The sequence below is a fragment of the Astyanax mexicanus genome, chromosome 9 (genome assembly GCF_023375975.1).
Source record: "Astyanax mexicanus isolate ESR-SI-001 chromosome 9, AstMex3_surface, whole genome shotgun sequence".
In the NCBI taxonomy this organism is placed as follows: Eukaryota; Metazoa; Chordata; class Actinopteri; order Characiformes; family Acestrorhamphidae; genus Astyanax; species Astyanax mexicanus.
The window spans coordinates 21,375,334-21,392,619 of NC_064416.1; the positions used below are offsets into that span (position 1 = coordinate 21,375,334).

At 37.3% G+C, this 17,286-nt stretch overlaps 1 protein-coding gene across 3 annotated transcripts in view; it reads left to right on the forward strand.

Annotated features, from left to right (window-relative positions):
- Window positions 1-17,286, forward strand: part of lrriq1 (leucine-rich repeats and IQ motif containing 1) — a 48,457-nt gene that overhangs the window by 14,269 nt on the left and 16,902 nt on the right. For all 3 annotated transcript variants that reach the window (XM_049483458.1, XM_049483457.1, XM_049483456.1), the window contains exons 13-22: window positions 590-717; window positions 1,360-1,433; window positions 2,211-2,304; window positions 7,265-7,435; window positions 10,362-10,748; window positions 11,881-12,052; window positions 13,513-13,632; window positions 15,384-15,473; window positions 16,708-16,835; window positions 17,108-17,179. In XM_049483458.1, the coding sequence (XP_049339415.1) occupies window positions 590-717; window positions 1,360-1,433; window positions 2,211-2,304; window positions 7,265-7,435; window positions 10,362-10,748; window positions 11,881-12,052; window positions 13,513-13,632; window positions 15,384-15,473; window positions 16,708-16,835; window positions 17,108-17,179 (1,436 nt within the window). The remainder of the gene's footprint in view (window positions 1-589; window positions 718-1,359; window positions 1,434-2,210; window positions 2,305-7,264; window positions 7,436-10,361; window positions 10,749-11,880; window positions 12,053-13,512; window positions 13,633-15,383; window positions 15,474-16,707; window positions 16,836-17,107; window positions 17,180-17,286) is intronic.

The following is a 17,286-nucleotide window of genomic DNA, read 5'->3' on the forward strand; positions in this document are numbered from 1 at the left end:
TACAACCGCACTAAAACAAAAACATAAGTCCTAAAATGACAACAGTGAGGTAATTCTGGTAGGATTTTAGTCAAGTAATGTCTAGTGACTCTTTATTGCCATAAACCGCCTGGTAACTCGTATAGTTTGTGTTCCATCACTCTGTTTTTTGTCTTGGATATGAATGTAATGAAATGAGCAACCACATCACTGGATGAGCTCTGCTTTTCTGTGATTTTTTACCCACCCTTAGATTTAAGAAACCTGACAGCATTCAGAATAGTAACTGCAATGGCTGTTCAGCCAGCAAGACAAAGTGATAATGACTATGATGACAGAGATTGTTTACATCATCCTCACACTGAAAGCGACTCTTCCATTAGGGTCATATTATCGTCTGCTTCGCTTAAATTTAATTTCCACTGCCAGTCAGTCCTGGTGCGCAAAACATGTGATGTTGAGGTCTCATATTCAGGGTGAGGTTTGCACTCCACAGCTCTTGGGACTTTTAATGGCTGACAAAGGGAAAGTTGGTATTTTGGCAGTTTGGTTATGTAGTTACTTATGTTGTGTGTGTGTGTTTTGTTTGTTTGTTTGTTTTGGGATCTAGATACCTGTACTGAAAGACCATGTGTTGCTGAGGGAGCTGTATCTGGATGATAACAGCATCTCCTCCCTGCACAGCCTGGACTCCTGCTGGCTGCCTCTGCTGCACTGTCTTTCTGTGGCCCAGAACAAGTGAGTCTCCTGCACTTTTAAAATGCATATATATGTTATAACATTGTCTTATATTCTCATTATTTTGACATTTTTGTCTTATTTTCTGCCTGTGTTTTGCCCACTAAATTAATAACTGTTTTTAGTTGTTGAGTCTGCAATTCAGACTGGAATGCATGTTTTTGGTCTGTAGTATGGTTGTACTGTAGCAAAAAAAAATAAAAAATTGCGATAATTAAAAGGGTGTAAAAGTTTGTGTGCCTTTCACATGTCTCAAAAATACAGCTTCGCTATTAACATCTAACCATCCACATGGGGTACAGCAATCACTTAACTAGCAACACCTGCCTAGCACCAATATAGCAACTGCCTTGAAATTCACAAACGTTTGTGCACCATTTGTTGAGATAAATATGCTAGTAACACCAAACCAACCACATGGAATACCATAGCAACCATATAGCAAAAACAGCTTCAGCTGTTAATTAACGAAACCATTCTACGCTTCCTTCAGGGCATGCACTTTTATAGCCATTATTTCCAATAATTAGAGAATCTGATTTTGATTTTATCTATGTAGTATTTTAGTGAGTGATTATGGAATTATGGAAACTATAAGTTTGTTCAGACTGACTGATGGGCCTGTTGTCTTTTCTCCCTCAGTGTCACTCAGCTTCCACTGTTAGAGGACTTGATTTCACTGAAGACCCTGGATTTTAGTCACAACTGTCTTTCAGGTAGGAAAACAAGTAAATCATTCCAATTGGGATGTGCTATATTGCATTGTAAAAATAATAGCAAAAATTATATTGTGATAAAAGTAGTATTCTGTTGTGAAAAGTTGTTTAGATTTTGTTTTGCTATTTACTCTGAAGCTTTAAGGCCATTTTGTAGACTTGTTTATGTTCACATTTCACTAAATACTAAATACTCTTTCATTTTTAGTGGTAGATTTATGTTACATTACCTTGATTTTGTTACATTAATTGTTGCATTACTATTCTTTTATTGTCTTGATTATTGTTGTTTACAAAATGGTCAATATCGTGCTTTTTTTTTTGTTGTTGTGGTGTTTTTGTTTCTGCTGAATGTTTGAGACATATATCATATATCGGCCATATCGCCCACTTCTATTTTTAATTCAAGTTTTTTATGCACATTATTTAAAATTCTCAAAAAGTCGGTCTACACTTGAATATTTATTTTTACTAGCACTGTAATTTGGTAAATGCGCTTGATCTGTTTTATTTACAGACCTTTTTTTATTTTTATTTGTCTTGAGTTAATAGTAATGAAATGACTTATGGTTTTGTTCAGGGAAGTCTTAAATTGAATCATGTCAGCTGAGAGCAATATTGTTTAAGTTGTAAAAACAAAAAAAATGCTTTTTACAGCTGGGCTCTACTGTCTATGGATTAGATTTGTATCCATAACAGGAATAACTAATAGTGTGTGTGTGTGTGTGTACTGTGAGGGAGAATACATACACTGGTGTTCTTCTCTTCTTTTTTTAGAGCTGAAGAATATTTTTCTAAGTCTTCAGGGATGCACTCGTCTCCAGGAGCTTAACATAAATGACAACCCTGTAGAGCAGGAGAACAACTGGAGGTAAGTTCTCCAAAAATAATATACACATAAACTGTTAATGTACAATGTGGATAAAAGTTTTGGGACACCTGCACATTCTCTATATTTAGGGGAATTCAAAATACTTCATATTGCTTTTGTTGGAGTAACTGTCTTTACCATTCTGGAAAGGCATTATAGAATTAATTGTTGGTGTTGCTGGGAAGATCTGATTGCACTCAGTGACGAGCAATGACTAGATCAGAATGTCGGATGTTCATCACCCCACCTCCTCTCTAATTCCTTAATTTATCATCCTGATGAAGCAGTATCATTCCTGTGAACACAGTTAGTTTAACTGTTACACAGCTCAGTGTTTTATAGCTCTTTTTCTAGCCCATGCACTTCCCACAAAACACAGGGACTAGACAAGTTGTGCACTTTTGCATATCTGTGTCCGCAATGCTATGCTTTGACATATGGTGCATATTCTAATGACTAGACTGCCCTCAACTAGGGGTGTGCCATAGTGTATCGTATGCATTAATATTGCCAACATTTTTGAATATTTTGAATATTTTACCTTAAAATATTGTGCCATATCACCCACCTCTAATTATCACATCAGGGAACTACTTTTTTGCTATTTTTAGCAAAAGAAAAAATCACACTGTTCTCATTTCCCATGATATATCTACTAGAGACCAGAGTCCAGTATCATTTATTTTACTTTAATTCTTCATACATGGAGATATCTGGAGTGCATTATTAGTATTGTGACATTCTGGAGTATTGACTCCTGTTATAAATCTAATAAAATTCTTGTATTTATTAATATCTCAGTTAGGGGTATGCAATAATAAAATTTAATTTTCATTTTGTTGCAGTAGTTCTTTTTTTTTGTTTTTTTTCAGTATTTTATTATATCGCCAAGAGTATAATTATCGCAAAAATACTATATATTGTAACATCACTATATATTGTGATGTTATTTTGGGGCCTTCTTGCCCACCCGTACCCTCAACATTATATTCTGTTGCTGAGGAGAATGAAGAGTAGCAGGATGAAGATGAGGAGGGGTTGGGGATCAGAGGGTTTTACCTCATACTAAATGAGAAGAGATGCAGTACCTCCTGTTTTGCTGGAAACGTTTGTTTTGGACTGGGCGGATAGAGCCATGTGTGCATTCCAGGGAAAGCCACCAGTGTTTCATGCTTGTCCCAGAGTGTGAGTATAATATGAATGGAGACATTGCTTGAGATGGCTCAGGCGCAGAACGTAGAATAAACATTCCATTTTAACATCGAGTTTCCGGCCCGGACCACTGGGCTGGGCAGAGTATCTGCGTCCACTATTGAATTACCCGGTGACATCTGTCTACACGTGGACCTAAGTGCTTGTAATTCTGAAAATATTTACTTAGCACTGGAAGTGATTTGGTTGATCAAACTGGGAAGAAGGTGGGACAGAAGTGGTTCAATAATGGATGGTTTTTGCCTATGACATTATGACAAGCATGCTTCTTCCTCTTTAAATCGTCAAAATTGAAGAGTAGCCTAAAGCTTTTGAAGCAGGCGTATCAAACCTGTCAACACTGTGCCAGCGTGACTGCGGGTTTTCATTCTAAACAATCAGCAGCACACCTTTTTCCACATATTCAACCAGTTGGTCAATAGACAACTGATTTTTTTTTTTTAATCCCTGTAGTCATCCTATTCATATTACACCTATACTCATCCTTTGTATATTTTCTCAATTCGAATGTTCCTGTAGGGCTGTGCAATATCATATCGTATGCGATAATATCGCCAAGATTTTCAATATCGTGAACTATATTAAACCCTGAAATATCGTGCCATATCACCCACCCCTAATTATCACATCAGGGAACTACTTTTATGCTTTTTTTTTAGCAAAAGAAAAATTCACACTGTTCTCATTTCCCATTAAATATCTACAAGAGACAGATTATATCTAACCAGTATAATTTATTTTACTGCAGTACTGGATATATGGAGATATATGGAGTGCATTATTAGTATTGTGCAGTAGTTTATTCTTGAAAAAAAATAAGTGTTTTGTCATATCGTCCAGAGTATTGTTATCGCAGAAATACCATGAAATATTGTGATATTATTTTAAGACAATATTGCCCACCCCTAGTGCACACACACGCACACTAACATACACAGAGATAAGGCATATACTTTCTCCCTTTCAGTATGGGTGGTTAGCAAAAAAAACAACTGAAAATGTGAAGTTCTGCTTGCCGTCTCTGCCATTGCCTCTCTAGGCCAGAGAACTGCTACTGCACTTTGGTGGAACTGTACAATATTTTTCACCAGAACTGTGTAACACTGCATAACTCAAGTCACAGTTGCGTAAAACTCTGTAATATTACTCTACCACCTGACTCTACGTGTGTTTTTCAGTTATGTATTTCCCAGTTTGTCCAGAAATTCATATGTACAGCTGACTGTTAGGAGCAGCTCAAAGCATAGATTAAACATTAAAAACTGCGCCTTAGGGTGTGTGGGTTATACTCTGATACCTATGTAAAGGTATCAGAGTCTTTTCTTTTACTACTTCATTATTTCACATGGAGGCACAAATCAAATAACCCCTCCGGTGAAGAATATTCAAATTGTTAAAATGGTTGGACAACATATTGTGATACGATATCATAGCATGGGATGCCCTGTGATTCCCACCCCTAACGATGATAAACATTAGTATTACTCTCATCAGATGTTTTTCACTGTTGTCTATATACACTATATTTAACAACATTAAAACAACAAAACCACAACCTCAGCAGAATTAACCCCTAAACCTCTGCTTCTCCTAAGTATTTTTTTTTTTTGAGGTTGCGTGTGAGCAACTTTTCTTCATTCAGATAAGAAAATTAAATGTCTGTTGTGTCTCTACATCTATTTTATTTGGTAAGCAGATGCGTAGTTTGCGCAGCTCATGCTCAGTATTGGGGTGAACTTTGTCTAACCCTCAGTGCCAACAATGGAATTAGGCCCTATGTTTTTCTCGCTCTCCTCAGGCCCTTTCATCCTCGGCCAATGATAACAGCAGCTAAATTAAAGCACCAAAGGAGATCTCCAAGAATTACGCTGAGCGGGAGCGGCCTGAGCCGAGGAGAGGAGAGGGAATTTAGCTTGATAAATCTCACTGCTGTATGAGCCTGTGTTTGCAGGGAAGTTTTCACTAAGTGATATATGGAGGACCGCTTTTACGGTAGTGGAGGGAGCCGTTTGCTAAAGCACAGCACAGGCCAAGAGGAACATCCACTCATCACATGATCGTGAGGGTCTGGTGAATCCTGCTGCTGGATGTAGTCCAGTTATAAACTCTATTAGGTTGTGACAAGGATACAAGCTGCATAGCATAGCTTATTTTTAGCATATAAAGTGTTTTTAAAGATTGTACATCACAGTACTATGTTGCATATAGAGTTTGTAATGTTGCTTTATTGCTGCTCCTCAAGTGAAGTAAATGAGTTACTGTACCGACTGTAACTGTATCAGTTGTCCACTCATTCAAAGAAATTGTAACAAGCTTCGACTTGCAACAGCCATCTTGTTTTTGGACAGTTGTGGTTCAATCCATATATAGGCTGAAGATGGGATAATATATTGCAGATGTGATTGCAGAATCCCTTCTAATTTATATAAGTGTTTAAGACTGGTAAATCCTGTAATCTATCCCCATGTAAGTATGTATATTTAATTTATTTAACACTTTACATGTTAACAGGTTTTTGGCAGTCATATTATTTTTTTTGTTGTTGCTTTGACTGTCTTACCAGCATACAAGCAGATCTCTCCGAAGATGTTTTGGTGTCTTTCAGTTCTTGTTTTGCCTTCCACAATCCTCCATGAACTGCAGTTTTCATGACAAGGTTTAAGAGTTTGTACAATAAAGCTGGAAATTTATTTAGCTGCCTGTATTTACAATTTGTGACCTGCCTTAGGCCTTTAAATCTTTATAAGATGATTTTGTAAGAGGCCAAACCACTAGAATATGTATTACCTAGGAAAGGAAAGGACAAATAAAGTTTGGGTGACAGCCACAACTGGTTTGACCTAGTTAAAGTTTTATGCCTTGTCTTGGTACTCATGTAAGTTTATATGATTTTATAAGTCTTACCAAAATACAGGCAGTTCTCTTGTACTTGCAGATCTTTTCTTGACTTCCATAATTCCCCTGAACTCAGTTTCCATGGCAAGATTTAAAAGTCTTAATACAGAATTTGAAAAAAAATAAAAGCTTAGAAATTGTATTTAAAAAACCTTTACATGATTTGCTACAGAGGCTGTGTTTTGGAATAAGACTGCATATTACTTACGTGCACACACGCACACGCATGCACCAGTGGCCAAACCACTTGAGTCTGAAGTTGTATCACTTTGGAAAGAAAAGGAAAGGAAAAATGGACTCCATTTGAATGACAGCCACATCTCTGGACTGAGGCCAAGAAATCCTTTTTCACTTATAATCCAAACGGAGTGTCATCACGCACTTTCTCCCTGTGAGAAGCAGACTTTAACTAAAGCTCTTTCCTCTGCACGCGGACGGCTTGTTGACTCTCCTGGTTTTGAAATGTCAAACTCATTAAATGTTTCATCTCCATTTCCTAACTGATTTCATCTGCTCAATGTAAATACTCTCCAGTGGAAGCCCATAGAGAGAGAAAGAGAGAGAGGGAAAGAAAAAGGGAAAGAGAGACAGGGAGGGAGGGAGAGGGTGAGTGAAAATGAGACCTGCATTCTTCCTTCTATTTTCATAATGGATGTTCAGTATAGTTACATTCCATGTTTTCTGTAAGCTGCTTAGTGTTCTTAGAAATTAAGCAAAATCTCTGAGTTTGTATTTTATTCAAGCATTGTCACATTTCTTCAGTGATGAAGCAAGTGACAGAAACTCATTTCATTAAAAATTTCTATTTCTCCTTTCAGTGGCAGTGACCATTAAAATCCTTGATTTCCCCCAGGTCATCCATTCTGGCAGTAAAGCCAAACTTGATCAGACTAAATGGCAAACAGACTGGAGCCTCAGTAGAGCCCTCTGTAGGACCAACACAGCTATGGAGCTTCCAGGCCCTCTGTCAGGCACACCAGGATCAGCTTGACTCAGTACTGGAGAAACACAGCATGGAGATCAGGTATGTGACATGCACTTTTAGAACTACTTAGATTTAGTATAACACTTAACACTCAATAACTGAACAGCTTTATCCTTGGGTAAAATTCAGAGGCTACTTTAATGCTGTGACCAGTAGTAGAAAGATGTCGTCAACCAAGCAAAAAAGTAAGCCTGTACTAAATTAATTGCAACGTAAGCAAACTAATCATAACGTTTGTACACCGCATTCAGTTTAAATGTTTTATTTTGTAATTGGGGATGACTCAACTGCAGATCTAATAGCAAAGCGTGGATCGAGCCGCATGGCCCTGTTTGAATGCAGCGCTGAAGGAGAAGGATGAACGCAGCTGTTCATTATTTGTAAGCAAATTGTTGTTATTGAGGCAGCGATTAGACCCAATTTGTTTGTGTTAGTGGCAGTGCAAATCAAGCCTGCTTTTTTTGTTGTGCACATGCATAATTCAAAGCAAGCAAACACTGACATGAAGAACGAGTTGTTTTTACAGCACTGACTAAACCTCCTCATACGGCTGTCAGATAGCAAAAAGCTTATAGATCCAGTGTCCTGTGGTCAGTAAAAATGACATGGAGCTGGTGTGTCTGCATTCATATTCCTTAAAGTACAAGTGACAGGGGCTTGTGTCCGTCATGGATCAAGCTGGGGTCTTTTATAGCTCGGAGCGCTAGCGTCAGCCCTCTAACCCTTGCGCTATGCACTCTGCACAAAGCTTCTTTTGGGCCCCCTCAGGGACCACCACAGCCTGACCTGACCTGGTGTCAATCCTCAGTACTAGGGATTCTAGGGAAGGTGAAGAGTCCGTTGTCTGGCTGATGTGACTGGGACTGCGCTGAGACACCAATTAAACTGGATTTGGACTAGTTTTAACAGATAATGCAGTCTGAGGCAACATTTGTAATGTGTAGCTCTGCACAGCTAAGTTCTTTTAGTGCATCTTAGGCTCACAATAGGGATGCTCAGAAGGTTTGGAACCAAAATGATTTATGTGAAGAATTTTGTGGTAAATGTAGAGACTGATTAATATATAGCAAACGATGGCTAATTTATTTTAGGTAATATTGCAGTGTTCCCTCTGATGTTACCTTATATTTTTTCAGCAGCAGCAGGCCCACACTCCACACACCTTCATCCCCGACATATCATTTTTATACTCCATTTGAATAAATTAAACAAAATAAAGTGTACAGAATCACATTTGCTATCAGTTTACTATCCCCTCACAAATTCTGTTTTACAGCTGAGTGCTATACAAGCTGTATAGAGCTAGGATAGTAACATTCACTGAACTAGCGTAGCCTTAAGATTTGTTTGTTTATTCAAACACTGGCTGCGTTTCGAAATAGAATTACTGCAGTAAATTTGTAAAACTAGAATAACATTACTTAAAGTCATTTCATAATTAGAATAGTTGCACTGTTGAGGTAACTATATTGGGCTTTGTTGGTTTGTCTGCTGCAATATTAAAGATGTTAAGTGTTTAATTAGTATTCTTAAATAATAGTTTTGTGATTGCTTTTTCTTTTAAAAGGAATTCAAAAACGTTTAGGCTACCGGTATTTAAATTATGCAAGTGTGAAAAAATAATAAAACAAGGAAAATAAATATTTTCAGTATTCAATATTCAGTCATATAAATGTTTCATTTTGATTTAGTTTTAGCCAACATGTTTCATTTCGATGCATGTCTAGTTTGGAAAAAAACTAATAAAAAGTATTTCCCCAGTTTGGCCATAACTTTTAAAGACTGTTTTTAGCAGTAAGGAGTAGAGAGGCTGTATAAGATTAACAACTATATTTATGTGTCTTGGCATATATTCCACTACTGTGACAGTGTTTTACTTTCTGTAAGTCCATACCGGGCTATCACATTATATTATTCTAGCAGTCCCAGCATTTCCAGTTATTCTTGTGGAGTGTTGTTCTCTATGACTGTGCTTTACTAAGATCTGTGTGTGTCTAGATGCTTCTGACCCCTGTTTGAGAACTAGAATAGCGATGTTCTGTGTGTCTAGAGCGGGTAACCCTGGGTGGCGGTAGTGAAGAGCTCAGAGGGCAGGATTAGGAGGGGAGAAGCAACCGTTGCTAATGGTTTAATTAGTATTTGAGATGCCTTTGTATGCACTTAATCTCCATCATGAAAAGCCTCATTATATGATGGTACAACAGGCATGTGCAACCTCTTGAAGCTAATGGCCAAAAGAATTTTTGAATCTGGAGTTTTATTTTGGTGTGGTGTGTAGTGTAGATATATTGATTTTATTTAGTTATACTGAGTAAATTGCTCACTGAATCAGAAATATAATTTATAATGCATCATGTGAAATATATAATTTATATATTTAAATATATATTTAAAGCGACACTCATAAGCTTGTATAATTACTATATACTATAGGTACTTCTAGTGACATACAAAACATTCTAAAATATGTATGTCTGTTTATAGAGAGTTATTAATGCCATATTAGTATGTACACTGTTTTTATGAACAGTTGTTATAAGCCATTGTAAACATGAAGAGAATTTTTGAAGAGAGAAACTTGTACTGTATATGTTATGCATATCACTGTTAAGACAGATTTATATAAGTTACACAAGTATCTGACTTAATTATAATTATAAAATGTAAATGAATGTAAACAAAAACACTGCATTGATTTACAAAATATCATAGAACTATATTTTATTCATAATACAACACAGAGCATATATCAGATGTTAATCATTTTTTTTTTGCATGTAATAAGAAACATTAACTAATTTAAAAAAAGGTGGTACTAATAAAAAAACAGCATGATTGGATATAAAAATGGCATTTTACATGGGCAGAATCTATAATATATATTTTTTGTTGTGATTGAAGTATTAGTATGAATAATGTCTCTAATATATTATGTGTCTGCATGTGTGTGGTGTGTATTTCACAGCATGGCTCCCACTGTACTGGATGCACACCTTTTGGCCAGTAACCACAGTGCAGGACTCCTTTGTTTGGCTGAACAGCAACGTTACGCTCATGAGTATGGTGATAGCAGCGTCTCTGACACCGCCACTCAAGAACCTGCTGCTTCCAGCTGCCTACAGGATGTGTTAAATTGTAATCTGGCTGTGAATGAGAGAACCCAACAGCATGCAGCAGAGCAAGAGACCCAGAGCCAGCCAGGAGCACACCTGCCTGTGAACATCCACGAGGCACACCTTGAGCATCCAAAAGCTGATATAACATCTGAGTGTGCAGGTGGCTGCATAAATCCTGCCCAGCAATCAAGGCCTTGCAGACGTGCCACTAAAGCTCCCAGCTTGGACCTCAAAACGTAAGAGTATAGTGTAATGCATAGTTTACACTTGGGACCTCAATTAAAAAAAAATGAGACAGTATGGAAAATGCAAATGAAAGAAAAACACAGTGTTTCTTACATTGACTTTTATTACATTACAGAAGATATTTTATATTTGTCTTCTGGTCAGCTTCATTTATTTTATTAATAGATACCTCTGTTCCTGCATATCAGGCCTGCAACACATCCCAAAAAATGTTGGGAAGGGTAAAGCGTTTACTACTTTGTAAGGTTGCAATTTTTCCAAGTTATCAGTATGGATTTTTTTTTTATTGTCACCTTTTTAGTTTCTGAACTATAAGTCTTTTATACAGGTTAAGACTGCAGGCAGGCATTCTGTATCTTCTTCTTTGGCTACCATGCAACACCGTGTAATGTGTGCATCATATGGTTTTGTATCATATTGTATTGCATTTAAAAATACATGTACATCCCAAAAAAAGATGTTGAAAGCAGTATATGTTAAAGGAGGCATATGTTGTTTCATGATTTTAATACTGTAACAGACCAGGGCTTGTGGACTTGTTTGTAGTAACAGTTACAATGTTTTTTTTTTTTTTTAAGTATTTTTTTATTGTTTAATAATGCCATGTACTTAAAGAGCAAAATGGAATTGTCTGCCAACTCTCCTTTGAGGAACATTGCTTTTAAACATTATTATTCTCACACATTTGTTGACAAATTGGATATCCTCAGCCTTTTATGAATACTGCTTTTATTCCAAATCATGATGACAGTCATCTGACATCACCTTATAAATTACCAAATGAAATGTTGAGTAGACAATACCTTAAATATTTTGGGATCAAACTGTATGTAATGTAATAAATCAAATTACATGTTAGAAAATCTGCATTACATTTTACATACTGTCCCAACTTTTGTCTGATTTGGGGTTATATGGTGTTGGCTACAGTAATATATAAAATGTTCCATAACCTGTTGGCCTACCCTAAATCACTCTTATATATGACTTACTCATCCTGTCCTTATGTAGCAGTTTTAACACTGATAGATTCATTCGAGGCATGACTTCCGTGATTTATGTATGTTCACCCATAACCACTGCACTCCATCATGTGTAATTGCTTTCTGTGCTATTTTTCAGCATGGCAGCCATGGTCATCCAATGCCGCTGGCGGAAATACAGACGAACAGGCATTTCAAAACCACCTGCACCTCCCAAGTCTCAAGGGAAGCTGAGTCCTCAGAGAATGGTGGGGTCTAGTGGGAAGAGAATTGAGCCTCTTAATAAAGACTACGCTGCCACTGTCATTCAAGTAAGACTCATTTTACCAGTGCTAATGTATCTGGGCCAGGTTTCCTGAAAGCATCTCAGCACACACAAGATACACAAGACATGACACCAAACTACCAGTTAACTTTTTAAACCCTTAATTTTAAAACCTTTTTAATTCTGTTATGAATCATAAAGCAGAAATAATCTTAATACTGCAGTTATTTCATTGTTCAGTTGTCATCTAAATAGCATACTTTTACATCAGTAAATGTAAGACATCAAAAACAGACTATGACTGACCCGGATTTTAGCTCAGTAATCATTTGTCTCAGTCCATGTATTCTCAGTCTACATTAGAGCTGGACAATAAGGATAAAAATGTCTCTATTCTTTCAATGAATGGCAAATTACAATATATATATATATTTTTTTTTGTTTAATCCCATAAGGTGATAAACAAAAAGGCACTTCTGATATAAAGTTACATGTTTGATTTTTTTTTTTTCCACACAGGCACTTTCATCATTCAGTGCCATATATTGTTTATTAGAGTAGCATAGTAGTTCTAGCAGCATTTTATGTCAACAACTGAAGACAATTCAAATTACACATTCATTTTAGACAGAAAAAGTGCTTCTTAAGTGCTTCAAAAAGGGAAAATGAGTAAAGAATTTTACTTTTTCATTTTCTATAAATCTGAGCTGAAATGGTGTCAGGTCTATTCATATACCCATGAAGATCAGTTGGTTAGGAAGTCAATAATGTTTTATTGCTTTATCAAAACAAGGATAAAATCATATTTTTGTTTAGAGAGGGTGAAAAGGTTGCTGTAGTGTGTGTAGTGATCTTTGGTATTTTGACTGAAGCATGTCTTATATATTTCAATATGACCACAGTGCACTCTGGGTAACTTGTGGAAAAAGGGACAAAATATGTCATCTTCAATGCTAAGATGATTTTTGGAAACCCTGCTCGACCAGTTGGAATGGCAAGTCTATTATAGGCTTCTTTCAATATTTTCTCATTCCTCCTTTTATGAAAGCGATAAAAAATGTGAATAAAATTAAATCATCTTCTGTGCACAGTTACTGCCACAGGCTTGTTTTGAGTAGGGAATCAGTACCTTTGAAAACAGGCCGTTCTTTTCACACATAACTTCTGAGAGAGATTCTGTCTTCTCGACTCATGGTTGATGAGTCCCCGAGGCTTTGACAGAAAGGAAAAAAACAAGATTAATCAGATTCCAACATTTCACTGAGGTGAGAGTACTTGAATTCTGATCTGGGCTGTTGTGAAGAACCCTGCTCCCCTATGGGAAATACAGAGATTTAAGGGTGTCCTGGTGTTCCATTTGTCTTATAGCGCCTAAGTCACCGAAAGTTCAAACAGCAGACCATGAGGCAATTAAACAGGGGTTAACATGTTTTATCTTCCTAATGGGATAACACACAATATTTACGTTTGTGGGTGATTCATAGCCTCGTGTATTTGCCCCCACAGGCAATATGGAGGGGCTACGCGCTACGGAGGAGGCTGGCTTGTGCTCTTGCTCTCGCCCAGGTCTCAGAGGGGGACGAGGCCTTTGAGGAGGTGGACATGGATGAATTCATTTTTGATGAGGTAGGAGCAGACACACGGTGTTCCTGTCATTGCTGTGAAATCACTACACGCAGCCGGCACTGCTGTGCTGACAGCCCGCACACTAGCAGGCTTAGCAGGGAACTGGGAAGATGTCACCAGTGATAAGTTATCGGCATAGTGTAGCATAGCAATCAATGAGCAGCCCTGCCTCACAGTGTATCATCACCTCTCTGACTCTTATCAAACTCAATTTTCTGCCTCGATGGCTTTGGTTTACTTAGCATTAACCCAAGTCACACATGAACACATACATTTGGAGCAACAAGTGATTTATAGTGCTTCTATTAAAGGTGCATTAGTCAGTTTTCTCTTTCTATTCTTACCAATTCAAAACATAATAAAAAAACAATGGTACAAGGATATGTATTAGGTGTTCAACATCCCATTACTCCACCTCCAGATCCTCAAAGTCCCTTTACCTCTATCTGTTTAACACCCCATGACTTCACCTTAATCACCTCAACACCTTATTACTCTAACCCTACTCCTCAATGCCCTATTACTCCACCCAATCTAAACAGCCTATTGCTTCACCTCTATCTCCTCAACGCCCCATTTCTCCACACGGTCTCCTCAACATTCCGTTACTCCACTCTCATCTGCTCAAAGCCCTGTTACTCCACCTTCAAAATCTCTAAGCCATATTACTCAACCTCATCACTTCAGCACCTCATAAGTCTTGCCCATCTCCTCAAGGACCCCTAGTTATCTTATCTCTCAATCTTCTCTTAAATGTCACATCGTTCCATCCCCATTTACTCAATGCTCCTTTCCAACAAAACTCTATTACTCCACCAACCTCCTCAACACCCCATTACTGTTCCTCATCCCATCAACTTGCTCAAATGCTCCACCTTATCTCCTCAATGTCCTATTACTTCACAACAATTCCTCAGTGTCTCTCAGGTTCTCTACCCAGTCACCTCAACACCTCAAAGGCAAATGCTTTAAACCTGTCGGTGCTGAATCAGTTAAAAAACTGATTAAAGTTGGAGTTACCATACTAACAAAGATTGTGACTGATAAACTCATACAATGAGCTATCACACAAGCAATAAGCTAAATATCATAGTGGGCATCAAATGTAATGTTAAAACCATCATGCACTTCAGACACGGGAATCTGATCATGCTCTGGCAATACGCTACTGTTGTATTAAGAAGAATATGTAGAGTATCTGTGTAGTATAAATAGATGTAATATAAAGATATCTTTAATTATTAGATATTTAAAGGTATTTTTTGTGTTCATGGTTTGGGAAAAATGTGTTTGTGTTCAGTTACTACTTTACCATTAGGGATCATTGTTTCTTGAATCTTGACTAATGCACCTTTAAGGATAAAACTTTGGAGTTTGGCATGCTCAATATTGAATTTTAAATTGCCATTTTCTTGGGCAGCTGACTTCCCAGTTTTCATAAAGCTTCACTTTTCATTTAGTAAATGCAAATGTAACATCAACTTCATCAACTACTCATTTCCTGTTTTGAAGTGAGTAGGCCATCAAGGGCTTGAATGTTTGTGTGCACTCAGGGAACACATCAATGATAGTTCAGTGCTTTTAGGCTAATGTGATTTGCTACTTGCTTTGAAGCAAATAATCAGAACAACAGGATGCACTTCATCAGCAGTAAAAATGTTGAGATGCTAACTAATTTTCAGAGGGATGAGCTTCTATTTCAGTTTTCTTAAGATGTGCATGTGTTCTGTGGGGGGGTGGGGTTTACATAGGAGGCGATGGAGAATGACTGGATAGCGCTGCATTCCGAAGCCTCAATGTCCGGATTGGCTAAATATTCGGAACAGCTGCTGCTGCCAAAGGTAACAGCTAGAAAATCCCTCCCACTGTCTGTGGGCCGGCATAATCTGAGCTTTTCTGAGTGATTAATCATCAAATTTATTACCTCCAAAAACACTATTACTTTCTAGGCTGCTTTAAACTTCCTTCCAATCAACAGATGTCATTTTTCAGAGCAGACTTTTTCAAAGGGGCCCTCGAGCTGGACCGTCTGCATCACGGTAGCCGGGCTATGATGCAGTGCAGCTGCTGAAATAAAGATGCAGTAACAGCAGAAGGAACTTGAATGCTGAGAAACATGAATGAAGATCAGTAAAACTAGTGAATAAAAAGGGCTTTAACTGGATGTTTAATGGATAATGTCAAAATAAATGTAGTTTAAATGTAAAATTAATGGAACTTAATATAGAAAGATTGTATTCCAAGGAGTTATGTAAAGAACAGCGACCAGGGTTTGTGTTAATTATGTCAAAAGGTAAAAATTACATTGAAATATAAGTGTAACAATATGTATACTATAATGTTACAAAAGCATCGACACATAATTTAAAAAATTAAAAAAAAAATGATTGATCACTTACCACAAAGGCAGCCGATTAACAAAGGCAACAGGCTGGATATATACTTTTTGTGCAAAGAATGACAGAAATGGGATGCATTGCTCGCAGCAAAGACATGTTTACAAGTAGACTTGCCAATGTTTGATGCATGTAACAGATGTCAGACAGACACATAACCTTGAAAAAGTCAAATGTCATAATAATGCAAAATAAGTCTCTTTAGCCTGGTTAAGTCAACATATCTTAATACAGGATGCCTTGAAAACACAGAATGGGAAAGAGCGTGTATGCTTTCAGGCTTTGCTTAGTGCAGCGGTTCTTTACCCTGGACCTGGAGTAGCACTGCCATGCAGGATGTGAGAACTTGATAAGATGAAAAACATTATGTACAAAACATTCTGTACAAAATGTATCACAACATGATAAAATATTGATCTACTGTCCAGCTCTACTTATACCCTCTATCTTTCTCAAACTGGACCACAGTGCATTGGGTGCTACGACATGGTTCTGGTACATAAATTATGCTGTTTAAAAGATGATTTATTACTGGGGTCAGAAAAATACTAACCATAACCTTTTAAAACATATTTTTTAGGGTTTTGTGCAGAGGCACTTCTTTCATTTCAAAGTGTTAAATCAGTAAAGCACAAGATTACATTGTGTTGATGTTGAAGATTCTTTATTGGTCTTTTAGCCTCCTCTTCCTCTGCCTGAGATGCATAAGAATACACCTGAGCTGCCGTGGAAAACCAGACAGGCCTTTATTGGCAATGAGGGAGGAGCAACTACAGAACGGAGTCTATCACAGGAACCCAACACCAGGTAAAACCACAGTACAACTGTGAAAATATAGTTGTTACTGATTAGTTGGACTACAGAAGCAGGATAAATTCTTTTATTAATGCCTTAAATTTTATAAGAAGCAATGAATGAGCAGGTGTCCCAGCAATTTTGTCCATATAGTGTATATTACAGACCTTGACATGCATCTTTTGTTATGAGAAAATGATTTGTTCTGTGCCTTCCAAATATATAAAAAAGTTCATGATTGGGTTGTTTTTACAAAATGTAAAATGTGATGTGTCTTTTTACAGAAGACCATCTCCACCATCATCGTTAAGACTCGGTGCTCCGCCAGAAAGATCAGAGAAAATTCTTAAAGAATGGTAATCTGTTGTTACGTGTGGCTAATCTTAATTTGGCCAGAACCAAATTCTTGTGATTTTTGACACTACAGACACTGACATGTTGCACTCAACTACTGATTCTGAGT